At 39.7% G+C, this 16,743-nt stretch overlaps 1 protein-coding gene across 1 annotated transcript in view; it reads left to right on the top strand.

Annotated features, from left to right (window-relative positions):
• The window catches only part of LOC139729763 (vacuolar protein sorting-associated protein 35-like), a 43,742-nt gene that overhangs the window by 13,217 nt on the left and 13,782 nt on the right, over positions 1-16,743 (top strand). Inside the window, exons 2-11 of the mRNA XM_071640698.1 lie at positions 2,188-2,286; positions 3,689-3,785; positions 4,207-4,330; positions 5,137-5,319; positions 5,980-6,202; positions 7,281-7,364; positions 8,021-8,130; positions 8,700-8,796; positions 9,595-9,743; positions 11,158-11,428. Coding sequence (XP_071496799.1) covers positions 2,188-2,286; positions 3,689-3,785; positions 4,207-4,330; positions 5,137-5,319; positions 5,980-6,202; positions 7,281-7,364; positions 8,021-8,130; positions 8,700-8,796; positions 9,595-9,743; positions 11,158-11,428 — 1,437 coding nt within the window. The remainder of the gene's footprint in view (positions 1-2,187; positions 2,287-3,688; positions 3,786-4,206; positions 4,331-5,136; positions 5,320-5,979; positions 6,203-7,280; positions 7,365-8,020; positions 8,131-8,699; positions 8,797-9,594; positions 9,744-11,157; positions 11,429-16,743) is intronic.

Here is a 16,743-nt window from a genome sequence, read left to right as displayed (position 1 = left end):
CATGGAGATTTAAATTGTCCTTGCATACATGATAAGCAAAACTTTTCTGAAGGGAGTGTGTGTTTGCACCCCCCCACCCCCATGATGCCCATGATACAGTACTTGTGGGAGACACCATGCTGCAGCTGCAAGGTGATGAAACAAAGGGCCGAATGCATAAAACAAGCAATTGCTTGTAAGCAATTGCTTCAAGCAAAAGCACAAGCTCTTCTAGCAAAAGGTCTAGCTCAAGCAATTGCTTAAATCCATATGCATAACCTTTTGCTTATGCTAACACCTTTTGCTTGTCCCACACAAGCAATTGCTTGCGTTTTCAACAAAAGGGACTTCACGCCTGTGCGAACACAAGAACAAAGGCGAGTGTGACAGCATGTATTTGAAAGGGCATGTGTGTGTGGAAACATTTCCTGACATAGCAGAAGAGACAAGCAGACACATACACACACATCTACACACACATACGTATTACTGGCTGATTCTCATCACTGCAGCTTATAGTAGCCTGGATCTGCCAGATCGCACGCGGAGAGAGGTCTCCTTGCTCTCTACCGAAGTCAGACATCCTACCTGATTTTCATCACATTTTGCGTGCTAACCACTGGACATTCCCGTTGTTGAAATGAAAAAGTGTCTTACACTACTCAGGAGTAATTTCTTGTAGATTTATACCACTCCTGCACAAGTGTGGTCTTTCTTTCATGAATATGAAAATGATTAAAAAAAGGGAACGTTCCGGTTAAGCAAAAGCTCGAGCTCATTTTACAGAGCTTGGAAAATCGTAAGCAATTGCTAGCAAGAACTAGCAAAAGGTATGTTTTATGCATACGTTTTTAAGCAAATGCTTGGTCTCTAAGCAATTGCTTGAGGGCAGCAAGCAATTGCTTGTGCTTGGTAGCAAAAGCTTCTGCTCGCAAGCAATTGCTTGTTTTTATGCATACGGATTTGAGTAAAAGGCTAGCACAAGCAATTGCTAGCGTTTATGCATTCGGCCCATCGAGAAAGGGTTCTATAAATGGGAAATGGACAATTTTCAGCATGTGTACATGATGGATTGGAATTAGCTGCTTGGCAGAGGTCTGCACTTTTCTAGTTTATTTACTTCTATTCAGACAGCAAATGTCACAAGACTCTGTCATGTGGGGAAGAATATACATTGTAGTTCTGTAAAGGTCTAACACCCAACATAAAATTGGCTGTTTAGTGTCGGTGTCAATCTTGCTCATCAAATCATGGTTTATCGTTTATGAAATGATTTTCCAGGGCCAGGGATGATTGATAGACCAGTCTAGATTTTATCTATTATCGCTCAGATCCATCATTGTTTATACTATTTCTATAGTGGAGGTCTGTGGTGAACAAACTTACAATGTATGTTGCAGTGATCCAGCAGCCTGTGTACCAGTTTGCATCTGTGCATAAGTTAACAAGGGTAGGGTAGTGTAGAGTGATATCAAGGGGGGGGGGGGGGGGGGGGAGGGGGGGACATAAAGTCTTTCTAATGATCACTGTACAAAGCTGTATGTTTTGAAAACACACACACACGCACACACACACAAACACAATTCGTATGTGACCCGGTTTACCATACTCAGATTTCCCCATGTGGTTACCAGAGTCAAAGTAAATCGCTTAACAATTAGTATACCGTCTTTGTGGGTAAACTCGGCCCCTGTAATGGGGTCATGAGGGGCTGAGTTTACCCGATAGGCTGAGTTTACCCATTAGGCTGAGTTTATCCACTAATACTCGAGTACTGCACTAGAGTTGAAATCATTCATAGCTATTTTGGTAGTGGCAGGTGTATATATGCAAAAGTTATGCATGCTTGGGTCGGTTCTTTTGCTCCAATTGGCTTTTTGTGTGTGTGTGTGTGGTGAATTTGTTAATAATTTTGTGTAAATTTAATCAACTTAATCAATTCCATCTATAATCCTTTTATGTAACTGTATGCAATGGAATTAGGAAGTGCCATTTTAGCACACTACAAATTTTGTAGCTCACCAAAGTTGCAATTGTTTTGCACCATAATTATGATACACATCTAGACCCCATAGAGCAACAATACATGTACACTGTATGTATGGCATGTAAATAGTTAATGGTGAAAAGGTGATAATATCTTCAGCCAAAGTCCCTCAGGATTGCATTCGTCAAACCTAATGGCTTCTTGTGCGTTTGTTCTTGCAGCCGCCCACACAAGCGGTCGGGAACGAGGAGCAGGAGAAGCTGCTGGAGGAGGCTCAGCAAGTGGTCAAGGTCCAGGCCTTCCAGATGAAGAGGTCCTTGGTGAGTTCATGCCAGAGTTCCATAACCGCTTAGAGGGGAAATCCAGTATATGTTAGTCTGATAAAAAGAAAGAGTAAAATCTTATGAGTTCAACAGTAAAAATTTGGCTGAAATCAGATGAAAATAAAGGACGTAATGGCATTTTTAAAGTTTGCTAATTTCTGCAAAAGAGTTCTTACACAGTGGATAGGAATGCAAATGAGTGAGCTAACCATGTCTTAACCTCACAATTTTCCATTGATCATGTCAAAAAAACATGACAAAATTCAATGTTTCTGTCATTGAAGTCTGAAACATGATGTTACACTGTTTTGTATTCCTGGTTGAATCACTTCATAATAGTGATCAATTAGATATATCAGGATTTAAGCCTTGGACTTAATTGCGTTTAAATAAAAAAATGGAAATTTCAAAATTTTATATACAATCTATGTGGCAAGTTGCTAGGGGATGACATGCTCACTTTTCCATTTGCATAAATTGACTGTTAAAGAACTATTTCCTGAAAAATTAGCGAAACTTCAAAATGTCTTAACTTCCTTATTTTTACCTGATTTTGATCAAAATTTTACCATTTAACTCATACTATTTTACTCTTTCTAACTTATATTAGACTGGATTTCCCCTTTTAAGTCCCCAGTAGCATGGGGAAATATGGGTGGTCCGATTAAATCGATCTTCATTAGCTGCCCACAAAGGTACATTAAAAAACCACAAAGAGCACTCATCAGTGAATATGTGCATTGAAGGGTACGCTTATCAGTAACTGTCGACTCCAGCCAATATTATTCTGCTGTGTTTGTACTTGTGTAGAGATCAATGATAAAGCTGTCCACATTTCATTGCGGCAATTCTTGCCTTACAAATATGTATTTCGGCAGGTGTATGTTGCAAAAGTGCTTTTTCTGTTCAATGAAGAAGCTGTATCTGACATTAACAGTATAAATTGTAGTTTCATTGCAATGTGGTGACATCGTTACATGCCTTACTCTCAGTAGGATGGAGAAATGACATCCGAGTAGAACAAGACCAGTTTAGGACATTAATGGATCAGATTTCGATAATTTCTCACTTCCTTCCTGCATGCCAAAGTAGAGCAATGTGGTTTTGCCCAAAAAAGTGTTGCCAGACCTTACAAGTAGCATGGAGAAATCACAGTTTGCAACAGTTATGAAAAGTGTCTTTTAAGATGCAACTTGAACTTACTGAATATATCTTGTGCTAAACATGGTAACAGATACTAAATATTGAATTGTGAATGTGGCATGAAGAAGAAATTTAAGATGATAACATACCAGTAGTGCTGCTCCTTGATATTCTTCGAGATACACTTAGTACTTTAATAGATCTTCATCACACACTTACATTACCTTTCTTTTGTCACATTTTGTTGTTCCTCCAGGATAAAGGAAAACTGATGGATGGTCTTAAAAATGCATCCAACATGCTGGGTGAACTGCGCACATCTCTCCTATCTCCGAAAGGCTACTATGAACTCTGTATCCTTTTGTTCTGAATTAATTGACCTGGGCCCTGTCAGTGTGGCATGCTGTGATGCAATCAAATATAATTCAGGTATCAACCAATCAGAATTGATTATTATTTTCTATTATTAAGGGAAGATGTCTTCAGCAAACCGTTCAACCGAACTCAACTGCATTTCTACGTTCTTATTCAGTTTCACCATTCTGGCAAAACATTTGTGACTCATAAACACTTGTGTATGTCAATGAATAATTATTGTAGAGTTATTTAGACTATCAGAAGATATTTAAATAAATGTTACAGAACCTTTTACTTCTCTCCTGACGGTGTGTTGGTGTGAAATTTGGTATGAAAACCTGCTCTTTACTAGTGGAATCAATCTTGCTATGGCAGATTTTTTAGTCTAAATTCTCCTTGACATTACTTGTGTGTAAGATATGAGTGTATGCGATGAACTCCGTTACCTGGAGCAGTACCTCCTGGATGAGTACCAGAAGGGTCACAAGATAGCTGACCTTTATGAGCTCGTTCAGTATGCAGGAAACATCGTGCCCCGCCTGTAAGTTTTTCTTTTTACACATTCACATGATATAGCTATGTTGTGTTGTGTTGTGTTGTGTTTTGTTTTGGGGTTTTTTTTTTTTTTTTGGGGGGGGGGGGGGGGGAGTGGGGGTTTACAGGTGTGTACTCATTATGTGAGCGTGTGTTGGACACATGAATCTTGAGAAGTAAGGTCATAATCACCTTTCAGCAAATGGGAAAATGTGTTTGTAGTGATGGCAATAGGAGATGCCCTCGTCAGTGATTTAAAACATTCTACCGTCGTGGAGATAAGTTAGAAAGTAATGGCCAAGGCCAGTTAAGTTAAAAAAAATATTAAAAAAACAAAAGCAAAAGACTGACATTGACAAACTGTACAAGGCATGCTGAGGCAGAAATGAAAGTGCACATGGTCATTCATAAAGGGAAGTGGTTATGGCATGATGTAATAGTTTGAGCTCGTTCAATGAATGGAAGATAAAGAGATAAAGAGATGGATAGGAAGTTTTGCACAGGAAGGCGTAAGGCAAAATGGGTCCAAGGTATAGACACAGAAATGGCGGGGGGGGGGGGGGGGGGAGAGATTACTTACTTATTAACATGTGGGTACATGACTGTCTGGAAGAAGATACAAATTCCCAAAGTGGTGTAAGCATTCTGTTGAGCCTTCTTGGCTGATCTTGCCTTATGTGGAATGTGGTTGGTCTGTCCTTTCAGCCCCTACAAGTGGTTTTCAGTGCTTTTCAAACTCCATTGCCCTCATACTTGTGTTCATATAAAATGAGACTAGATGTTGACAGTGAAGCTGTGGTTGATCCCTTTTAGGTACCTTCTGATTACCGTCGGCATCGTGTACATCAAGTCACAGCAGAGCTCTCGCAAGGACATCATGAAGGACCTGGTGGAGATGTGCAGGGGTGTCCAGCATCCCCTGAGGGGCCTGTTCCTGAGGAACTACCTCCTGCAGTGCACCAGGAACATTCTGCCAGACTGTGAGGTCGATGAGAGGTGAGCAGGTCCTCCAAGGGATGGAGAAGGGGGGGGGGGGGGGACAGCTGTAGGGGGTAGCTATTTCTGTCCTCATATTTTGAATTAACTATGATGGAGCTCAACAGTTGGGAATGAATACCTTCCTCCATAGACCTACCATGTGTTGTTTGATACCTGGGCTATTTAATGAAAACAAAATCTATGTTATCCCATTATCCTGAGTGCAGAAGTGACATCGCCATAATCTTTTGATCATGCAAATTGTTAGTAGAATTGATGCTTCCAAAAAATTACATTTCTCTCCTGTCTCTCTCTTCCAAGATGTGTTGATATCATAATGAAATGTCCACAATTCAACTGCAGAATTATCCTGCAAGAAACATAAACTAAATATCACACTAAGTTACTAAGGTTAATAGTTATGCTCTATCGACAAGAAGCGATACTGATATGTTTCTTTACTATATGTCACATGTAAGATATAATGATAATTAATGTGTTACTTCATCAAGTAGGAAGAGAATATGAACTGCCTACTGCTCTTTGTTCCTCTTCTTCCTCATGTCCCTGCAATCTCTCTCTGTAGAAGTTTCATTCTCTGAAGAACTGAAAAAAAAGGTAGAAATTTTTTCTTGTACAACACTGAATGTTTTCTCTCTGCCCCACTTCCAACCCCAGCGACAACCCCGAGACAGCTGGAGGGAAGGTGGAGGACTCCATCGACTTCATTCTGCTCAACTTTGCCGAGATGAACAAGCTGTGGGTGCGGATGCAGCACCAGGGCCACTCCCGGGACTGGGAGAAGCGGGAGAAGGAGCGCAACGAGCTGCGCATCCTGGTGGGCACCAATCTGGTTCGGCTCAGCCAACTGGAGACGGTGGACGTGGAGCGCTACAAGAAGGTGGGTTGTTGGGAGGGGGTGGGAGGGATGGGGTATTGGAGGGAGGGAGGTAGACAGTAAACTGAGTCCCAGAAACAACGTTTCTATGGTTTGATTATTACTCTTATTATTATTGATTTCAATATTCATTATTGTATTTTATGAGAAACAGGTCAAGAAAAAATAATTATAATCTTTCCTTGGATCCCTTTGGTGTTCACAGATTATGGTGTGCTTTGGTTACAAAATTTTCCAAATCCTTCAGAAAGCCAAATTTAAATGAGCAACAAGATTTAATTAAATCCTTGTTTTTCTCTCAAATTGGCAAAATTTTGTAGGTGTCTTTCTGATTTTTTTTTTTTTTTTTGCGGCAAATTTATTGAATTTAGCGGTCTAATCTTCCTCCAATGTGTAAGATATGCATTAATATTCAAAGGTGCCAATTTAGTGATGACAAAGTAGTAATTTCTGCTGCAGAATCCCCTTGGACATTACCCTCTAAAGACCACCCTTTTATGGATTTGACAGTTCGTGTTGCTGCCACGGAGATTGTTGCTATACTCATTTATGTATATATATTAACATTTATGACAGCGTATGAGAGAGTGTGAAAAAGAATTATATGAATAAAGATTGTTAATCAAAGGTAATTATGAACTTTTTATTCATGGTCCGACTTCAAGTACATTGTAGTAGCAATTTACACATACTTTGCTCTCATTTCATGCTTACATCTAATACTAGCTTATTACACCTCTACTTATCCTGCTTTTCTTGTTTATGTGTGTGTTTTCTACCTAGTTCCCAGAAAAACACCATAGAATTATTGTTGATGTGTGACTTCTAAGATTATTTCTTAGCTGTGCATGCCATACATGTTAGAAGTCACGTCTTGACTCTTAACAGGAGTAAACTCTGTCATCTGCTTGATAAAGATAAACAATTTAAAGTTGATTGCTTGTATACAGTTCATTCCCTACGTTTCCTTTGTAAGTGGTTTGTGGTTTTATGTGTACAAGAGGAGATGATTGTGTGTCACAGATTCTCTGATTGAGTCTTGGTAATTTTAAGTTTTATCTTCCTGGTCTGTAAAATTCAGGACATCTTGCCAGAGGTGATTGAGCAGGTTGTGAGCTGTCGAGATCAGATTGCTCAGGAGTACCTCATGGAGTGTATCATCCAGGTGAGAGGAAAATATTGCTTTACATTTGATGGATAAGAATAAATTGTGTCCACTAACATTGGGATGTCTGTCGAAATTGTATTTTTGATGATAAAGACTAAAAGCTATGATCTGTCACCAAATGAAACAGGCAAAAATGCCCCTAAAGACAACATAACTTACTGGAGGATAGAATCAGGACTTTCCAACGATTTTGCGAGAGGTTAAATTCGCGATTGTGGAGTAAAGTACTCAATGGAGAAATTTATGTGTACACATCGCATTCATGTTGGGATCAGAGTTCATACGTTCATGTGTTTTTGAATTCGTGAATAGCACTTGAATCGCAAAATTAGTGAAAATAGAAATCTGGCAAAATATTAAGCGTATACAGTACTGTATTCCATAATTTATATGCATGTCTTTGCCACAAATTATTGACCTGATAAGCATTTTTTTTTTTTTTGTGGCTGTGGTTGTTGCTTCTATTGCTTCTTACAATCCCAGACTCACCTTGATGACATAAATCTGACATAAAATTTCTTAACATGTTTTGATGTGTCTTCTTCCAGGAAAAGAAATTTGTCCTGGGCTTAAAATCTAAGCCCTGAGTATGTTTTGTATCATTGCTGCCACGACTGTAGTGTTCTATATGTTACAATTTTCTTGTTTTGTAGGTGTTCCCAGACGAATTCCACCTTCAGACTCTGAGTATGTTCCTGAAGGCTTGTGCTGATCTCAACTCTCAGGTCAACGTCAAGAATATCATCATCGCCATGATTGACAGGTAGGACATTCTCTATTCCTATACCACTGAGTGAAGTTTAGTTTCAACCACTGACAATGTTTAATGTCCAAATCAAGACTAGCAGCTGACATGAACTAATTTTTTAGCTTCAGAAGTGTGGGGATCTCTTTTGTTAAGTTGTCAGACTACTGATCATGGGGTTTACCAACCTTTGAATCCAGCACTGAGACCACCCCTTTGAAATAATCAACAACAGATGAAATGCATAAGGAGAAGAAAAATCGTATACTATATGATGAAATAACTGTATACTTGAAATGTTTTGCAATCTGGAAATGTTTTGTGAACTTTGCCCTCTGTTGAAGCATCATAGAAGTGATAATGCAAAAAAGAAAACAAACTTTTAAATCCAGTGAAAAGAAAATGCTCTAACCTGCAAAAGATTTATGAATGAATAGAATAAACAAGCAAAGTTCATTGAATTGAAGTGAATTGATCCTTTGCAAAGAATTGATTGTTCAGAAGGTTCCACCCTTGCAGTTTGTCTTCATGTAGAATTATCTTTTTTGCATCTTCCCAAATTTCCTCAACCCCCAACCCCTCAACAGACTAGCCCTGTTTGCCTGCCGAGACGACACACCGGGGATTCCATCAGACCTCAAACTCTTTGACATCTTTTCACATCAGATTGCAGGAATCATAGAGGTGAGCACCATATCAGGGCAATTACCCCCGAGGACAATTACCCCCCCCCCCCCCCCCCCCCCCGATAAATCGTTACAAAGGTTAGAGTAAAGATTAGGGTTGGGGTTAGGTGTAAGGTTAGAGTTTGGGTTAGGGTCACAATTATGTTTAGGATTGGGGTTAGGGTCAGGGGAAGGGTCTGGGGTAACTGTCCAGGGGGTAATTACCCAGACCAGGTGAAAGCAGGTCTATCAAAGATGTTATAAGTGAATATCTATGCTTTTAATGTGTGGATGTGTGGATGTGTGGAAGTACCAGAGAGACAAAAAGTTCATTCACTACATTTCGATTGAATTCATTTGGTCCCACTTGTTTGATACACACATTCAGAATATGAGCTCAGGATCTGTAAAGGCACAATGCATGGTGCCATGTAGACACAATGACATACGCTGAAATATAAATGCAGTAGATAAAATGATGTGAATTTCAGTGTGTGTGTATGATTTCATATTGCATTTGCCATGTTCCTTAACTTTCTACTGTATATAATATTCAAAAAGTAACACATCGATACATGAGTTTTTGCACTGTGCCACATAGGGTGCCCCAAGATAGCCAATAAAGTTCTCAGTGATTCTCAGTTGTGGAATATCAGTATATTTCTTAGAAATCTTTTCAGAAATATATTGCATATTCCAGAGACAGGCAATAAGCATAATCAATTGATGATGAAATATTGATTATCACACCGCAACATTTCTCAGTCAATTAAATGTTTGAGTTCTCTGTCTTGTCTTTCATTGTCTGTGTGGACAGGCTCGGTCTGACATGCCAACGGAGGATATCGTTGCTCTCCAAGTCTCCCTCATCAACCTTGCCCTCAAGTGCTACCCAGACAGGGTGGACTACATCGACAAGGTGTTGGAGACGACTGCCTCCATCTTTGAAAAGCTCAAGCTGGAACAGTGAGTTTCAGATGCAGCATTTGTTGTTGATGCAGTGTGTGTGGGGTCTGAAAACCTCTGAAATTAGCCTCTGGGAAGCCCAGGTCCACATGTTTCGTTCATTTTGCATCTTCTCACATCTTACATTATTTCTCAAGTCTTTATACGGTTCAAATAGCCAAAATGGTACTTTATGTAATGATGAAATGATATAACAATGATAATGATAACAATAATGCGGATAAAAACATTTAAAAACCATGGGAGTTTATTGTTTTCAAGAAAAAGGTGGAGATTTCATTACAAAAATATGGGCAGCAAATTTTATATCACTCTGCAATTATCTCCGCCCAATGCTTATTTCCATCTCAGCAATGCCTAGTTAATTTTGAACAGCATAGTGCGAGTACCCATCTGTGCCATTAATAGCTAAAATCATCAATATTGAAAGGCATTGCATGTGTTGATCTCTGCAAGACACAATCTTGTAAGTAGGATCAAGAGATTAGCATTGGCGTAAAGGAGTGAACATGGGTCAAGTGGTATTGCTATCATTGCATCTGTTTTGTATGTCACTGTAACATTCCTTTGTGGCAGCATCAAACATTCAAGTTCAATGTACAGTCAAACCTCTCCTCAAAGACCACTCAAATGAAACACGAAATATGGTCATTGAAGACAGGTGGCTATTACAAATATGTTCAGTGTAGTAGCCGTGTGTGATGGATAGTTTCAATATCCTATATGATTACATACGCTAGTACACCATGGTATATTATGTACACCTAGATAAGTCATTTCTGTTGACTCCTTGCCTTGCCCTTCCAAGCAGTCATATGTTACTTTAGCTGTAGACACATTTCAGTGGCATTTGTTTGATGCAAAGCAAGCAAAGCTTGTAGTAAGCTGGTCACTCTCCCACTGCTTGCCACTAGGCAGTTGTTGTACACACATTTTGGTTGTACAACAAGAAACCAAATCTTTGGGTACTGCTTGCATCAGGCAGGTGGTTGCCATGTACAGGTTCTTATCCACTCATTTTCCCAGCAGGGTGTTTTTGCATGTGGTTAAGATAGGTTGGTAGTCAGTATAGACAGGTCAGGCTATAGCATGTTTGACTGTACTTGTGTAGAGTCCTGGGGCCTGTATCATAAAGAGTTGCAATTGATCTTATGCTTGATTTATTGACCATGACTCATTGAATCGAGCGTAAGTTCAATATTGACCATAAGTCCTGTTTCATGAAGACGCTTTTGCTTGATTTCAAGAAAAATCAAGCCTAACTTTCAGTAGATTGAGCCTTACTCGCGATCAATTGCAAAATTGTTTATAAAATACAATTTGCGATTGATTGCAGCTTATGCTCAATCTTCATGAAACAGGTATGACCTTAATCCTACTATTACAACATTGCAATTTGCTTGATACCTTCCAGTCTGCAATACAACACTGCTGTGGCCAAGGAGCTACAGAGACTGCTGAAGATCCCTGTCGAGTCTTACAACAACATCCTCACCCTGCTCCGCCTCGAGCACTACGGCCGCGTCGTCGAATACCTGGACTACGAGGGCCGGAAGACGATCAGCGCCTTCATCATCAACAACGCCATCGACAGCAACCTGGCGGTGCCCAGCCAGGAGCAGGTTGACCAGACGCTGACACTGGTGGCGCCCCTCGTGCAGGACCAGCCTGATCAACCAGAAGAGGTAAGGAATGACTGCATAGCTGTGTATTTCGTGTGTGTGTATGTGTACGTGCATGCATGTTATTACGTGGAAATATCTGGATTTGTGTTTTTATCTACATGTATGTGTGTGTGTTAGTGCATTACATCGACAGCGTGAACAAGTTGGTACAGATCCTTTTCGTAAAGGAGTATTTACCTCAAATGTGTTTGTGAATTCAGTGCATGCAGAAAGATTAGTAGAGCCAATCAGTGGAGTTTAAGAATAGTATATAACTATATAGTTAACTATTATTTTTTAAGGAATAAAATATGCACATTTGTCACTAACGTGTTATGGACAATAATATTTCCAACTACCTTTTGAGGATGTAACACAAATGCTCTTTTATCATTATAAAAACATGAATAAGTGCAGAATCCTTTTCATATTTTGTTTCAATCAAGTTTCGTCAAAACGTAACTGATGTGTTCTACTAATATTTCTACATTCACTAAAATCCATGTGTATATTGCCATTAGATCTTTCTTGTTCTTTGGTTTTTGCTTGCCTATTGTAACTATTTCACAGCAAGCATTGTAGGTACACATGATGTACTTTCTGTATTGAAATGTGTCACATGATGCAAAGTCATATCATAAAAACTGTTTTCACCCATGACACTCATTCTTTACAATGGTGTTTGACAACAAAAATTGTGGTGGTAAGCCCATATTGTTTGAGAAACAACAACTATGATATCTTGTAGACTTCTCTTTATTGATATTAATGTGACAGTCATATTTGTACAAACTAAAGGCTGAAAAGTTAGCCTCTTGGTTTTGATGTGAGATGTATAGACAACATGTAGTGCTGGGTCTTGGCAATATTATCAAGTTGTGGTCAGTCTTATGCAGTGTGTGTCCCTTGATGATTCCTTTCTAATGAACTTGATTGCCTTTGGAATGGACAGCATCATGTTGGTACATCATACCTCATTGGATGTGAGGGTTTAATGGTTCAAAGTGAAAAGAAAAACTTTTGTTTAGGCCATCTGACCAGTTTCATTCAATGTTATGGAAACAGTTTCCTATGTTCAGCTTCAGATTTAGTTTATCATATTTCTCCACTGTAGCTCAGGTCAGCTATAAGCTGTATTCAGGTCTTTTTAAAGTCAACTGTATGATTTGTATACACGTGTGTGTGTGTTTGTGTTGTATGTCCGGGTATGTTTGTGCATGTAAATTTGTATGTGTGTCTGTATACATCATCGTCATACCATGGTGTATAAAATCAGTGGTGACTTGCTATTAGATTTTGCCTCTCATATCCTGAGTACACACTCTTTCAGTACTGCCCTAAACTTCCTGGATCCATTATTCCCAAGTATTGGATGTGTTGGCTCAGTAAGTAGAGCGGCTGTCTCACAATCGGGAGGTCGTGGGTTCGAACCCCGGCCGCGTCATACCATAAGACGTTAAAAGATGGGAGTTGCTGCTACCTTGTTTGCCGTTCAACAGTAGAAAAGGTTAGAGCAACGTCGATCTGGCGCTGCTCAGTGGCTGCCGGGCCCACGATCAATTTGGCAAAAAAGAATTTCCATTTTCGGACAATAAAATTTGGAGTTTATATCCAAAACAATTATTATTATTATTATTATTATTATTTATGGAGAGAGCTATGCATTGCGTCTGCCTCATTGTAAGTTGTTTCTGTGGCTTGATCCTTGTTTGATAATGACAGCTGTCGTGAGTTGTTAATGGGCCAGGCATTGCCTTCATACATGTTTTAAAGTTGCCACAGGGAACCTTGAGGAAAGAATGTATCACATTTGTTGTTGTATTAAACTTATCCCAAATTGTGGCGAGTTTATCCAAGAAAAGATTACATGTTGATACTTCTGACACCTGCAATTACAGCTGTAGGACTCAGTTTCATTCACTGGGAGTTTTGTGTTTTAGTCTAAATGAGTTGGTCATGCAGGGCACGAGTCTTTATCAGAGTTGGAATTTGCATTACCAAAATGAACTAATGATCTCCTATAGACGTAAACTACTTTTGTGGGAACAACTCTCGCTGTACCGCATAGCAGTGACATCCCCTGGTTTGAAGTTCTTTGCATCTTCAAAGAGTGAGGTTAATACACTGACCAGTATAGTGCAGTACAGGATAGGATCGAAAATCAGTGTGGCACTCGTGTATTTCATTACAGTGTCACTGGACTAGAGTGTACACGAATGTTAAAGGGTGTGTTCAGATCTGGTTGAGGTGAGGATTTAGCTTTTAACGTTATGCGCAATATTCAGAAACCATTCTATGAGATGTCAAAAAGCATGCAATTCTAAGGGGTATCAAAAGTTTATTTGATGAACATTGGTTTTGAAATGGCTGAGATATCCCAAAACAAGGTGAAACAAAGAGATCCTGATAAAAGGCATGGCCTGTCTCCTTTTATTATTATCACTTTTTGGATATCTCAGCCATTTGAAAACCAATTTTCATCAAATAAACATTGAATCCTTCTTAAAATTACATGCTCTTTCATATTTCATAAGAGATTTCTCATTATCTCACTTAGGAATGTTCAAAACATGAATCCCCCCTCAACCAGTACTGTACAGTCCCTTTAAGCTTTTGTGCAATAGGCTGTCCTGTAGGTTAAACTAAATATTGTCACGCATGACATACATGTATCTGCAGAAATATGTATACATTACAGATACAGATTTATCCACTTCTTTGCCAACCAATCGTGGGATAGGAGTGGTTCCCCTCCTCTGTTTCCTTCAGGCTACCAGGTACCCCCCCCCCCCCCCCTGCCCCCCCCCCCCCCCCCCCCCTCTCCATCATTTGTCTTGCAAGGAAAGACTGGTACCTATTCACTTCTTCCCATAACCTTGAACTGCTAGTGTAGTTATGCAGTCAGTCAAGTCCACCTGTTTTTCCAATCCCAATCCCCCAATCCCCTGGAGTGCTGTCAAGCCATGGCTGGGGCGAACTTTCACCCAGAGAAAACCTAGTCTGCTGCATTCAGACCCTACTTGCAGCCCATGAATACAGTAGAAGGTGTTAATGATGCTTGTTTATTGCCTAGGTAGTGTACACTAGGTGCCAGCTCCAATCATGTAGACACAAATTGAAAATGTCAACAGCTGTAAATGATCATAGTGATGAATGTAGTGTTTGCTACTTGTGTTAGTACCCCAGTGACAAACATTGATTTCTTCAGCACACGAATGATATTGAATGTCAGTTTGTGTATTCAAGTCTATTGCAATGGCCTCAGTCATATTATTCTAATTTTCTATTAAATAGTGGAGTATCAATTTTATGAATTCATACAAAACAACAATATTCAACATATTTGATGTCTACAATTTGAATTATGACAAAGTCTTACTCTTATTAAACAATGATTAAAGTTGGTGTCAATACCGAATTAGGTCATGACATAGTTTATTAATCATAGGCCCTACATATACAATGTACATGTATGTACATTTCATATGTACTGTATTTAATTGTACAAAGGATGGAATTTAAGACTACTGTGAGTTAGGCAGTTGTGAACTCTATACAGAGTGACATGTCATTTTCTGTAGGGCAAATTATATTGAGACCTAGTACTCCCCCTCCCCCTCACCTTCCAGCCCTTCTCTCCCTCCTCCTCCCTCCCCCCCCCCCCTTTTTTTTCTTTTTGTTGTTGTTGTGTCATGCAGCCTTTGCTAATATTTGTTTGGGATTAGGAATATTGATTCTGGGTTGTGTTTGACAGCAATTACGATTGTTTCTTAGAATTTACAGTCACCTTTTGTCATATCCGTGGTTGAATTTTCAAAACCATTTTGTGGGTAAACTGGAAGCACATTTGCAAGGGAAGCTCAGATGGGTGGGGGTAGGGAGGATTGCCCTCAGGGAGTATGAATTTGTATAAGCAGTGTCTTATCCTCGCCTTCACTCAGGGTGTGACCTCAATTGGCCTTGCATAATAATGTCATCACAGAACAGACCTATCTATTGCCTGAAGGGTTTCAATTTATTCTGAGATTGCATCTGTTGGGGGGGGGGGGGGGGGGGACTGGGGGTATGCTTCTGCAAAGTTATCAAGTAATGTGAGCACACACAGAAATACAATATGTGGGACTATCTGAGGTGTGCCAGAATGGGAATGGAGTGGTGGTGTAGTGGAGAAAGAGTTTTTATTGCTCCACAGGGTAAGTAGGTGTGAAAGGTCTTCTCACCTAGGAGTGTGATGTTTTGTGTTTGTATCCTCCAATTTCAGGGTCAAGTTACCTAAATTCTTATCCTGCAGGAATCTTTAGAATTTGCTGCTTCTACAAACATGGAATGCATAATGCCAGGTGTGCTTCAAACAGAAAATTCCATTGGATTTTATTAGCCTTACAATTTGCACACAGATCATACCACACTGGTATTTGCAGACTTCGACCAGATTGTAAATTTTGTCTGTTGTCATTTGAAGTACTGCAAACACCTTTCTAGAAATGTGTGTACATTACATTTGCAGCCTCCAGGCAGACGAAGGATTGATGCAAACAATGTACAATTGACAGTTTCTAAATGTTTGTATACAGTACTCTAAAACATGATATACTAGAGGCATGAAAATTTCGCAAATTGGAGCCGATGGCCTTTCTCGCAGCATGAAATTTTTGCGAATTGCAACTGGCATCCAGTGCATATTGTGTAGGCAAGAACTTGCGCGTGCATTTTAATTTCGCGAATGTCGGTTCTCGCAAAATTCACGAAATTAAAGTGCATGCGAACATCCTCCGTTTTACAGTACTCTGTGACCAGTCTGTGTGCAGACCTTTAAGCATTTAAAATGATCTGGACTGCCTGTCAAGCAAACATTGCCAGATACAATTTTTTTCCCCCACAGTTTATGTGTGTATTTTTTTTTTCCAGGGGGGGGGGGGGGGGGGGGAGGGAGGGGAGGAGGTGTGTGAATCCAGCAATAGTCCTTGGGACAAATTTCCTTGAAGTGGTGTCACTGAAGTCTAGACAAGTTTTTAGCCTTTTACCAGGAACAGGTTTTCCTGTGGGCTTCTGAAGCTAAGTTTCCTGATGTGTGTATCCTAGCAACCCAGGAAACTATGCTGTTGACTGTCTTTTCTTTTGCTGGGAGTCATGAAGTTCATTACACAACTTCGAATATTTGCCAGTGGGCCACTTTGAAACTCCATGTTGACCTCTAGATTGAAAAATCTTGACATTGACATGCTTTTAATATGGCCAATGTCTCTGTACCACCTGGCGTGATTCTGTGATAGCGATAAGACATTTTAAGCATGAACTTGAGTTAGATTTCGGTAGGGAGAGAGAGGTTAGGAGGG

This window comes from Diadema antillarum, unplaced genomic scaffold, assembly GCF_040938485.1.
Source record: "Diadema antillarum isolate AM-2024a unplaced genomic scaffold, OU_Dant_1.0 seq00000263_RagTag, whole genome shotgun sequence".
NCBI classification, from domain to species: Eukaryota; Metazoa; Echinodermata; class Echinoidea; order Diadematoida; family Diadematidae; genus Diadema; species Diadema antillarum.
This window is presented reverse-complemented; position numbering and strand designations above follow the sequence as displayed.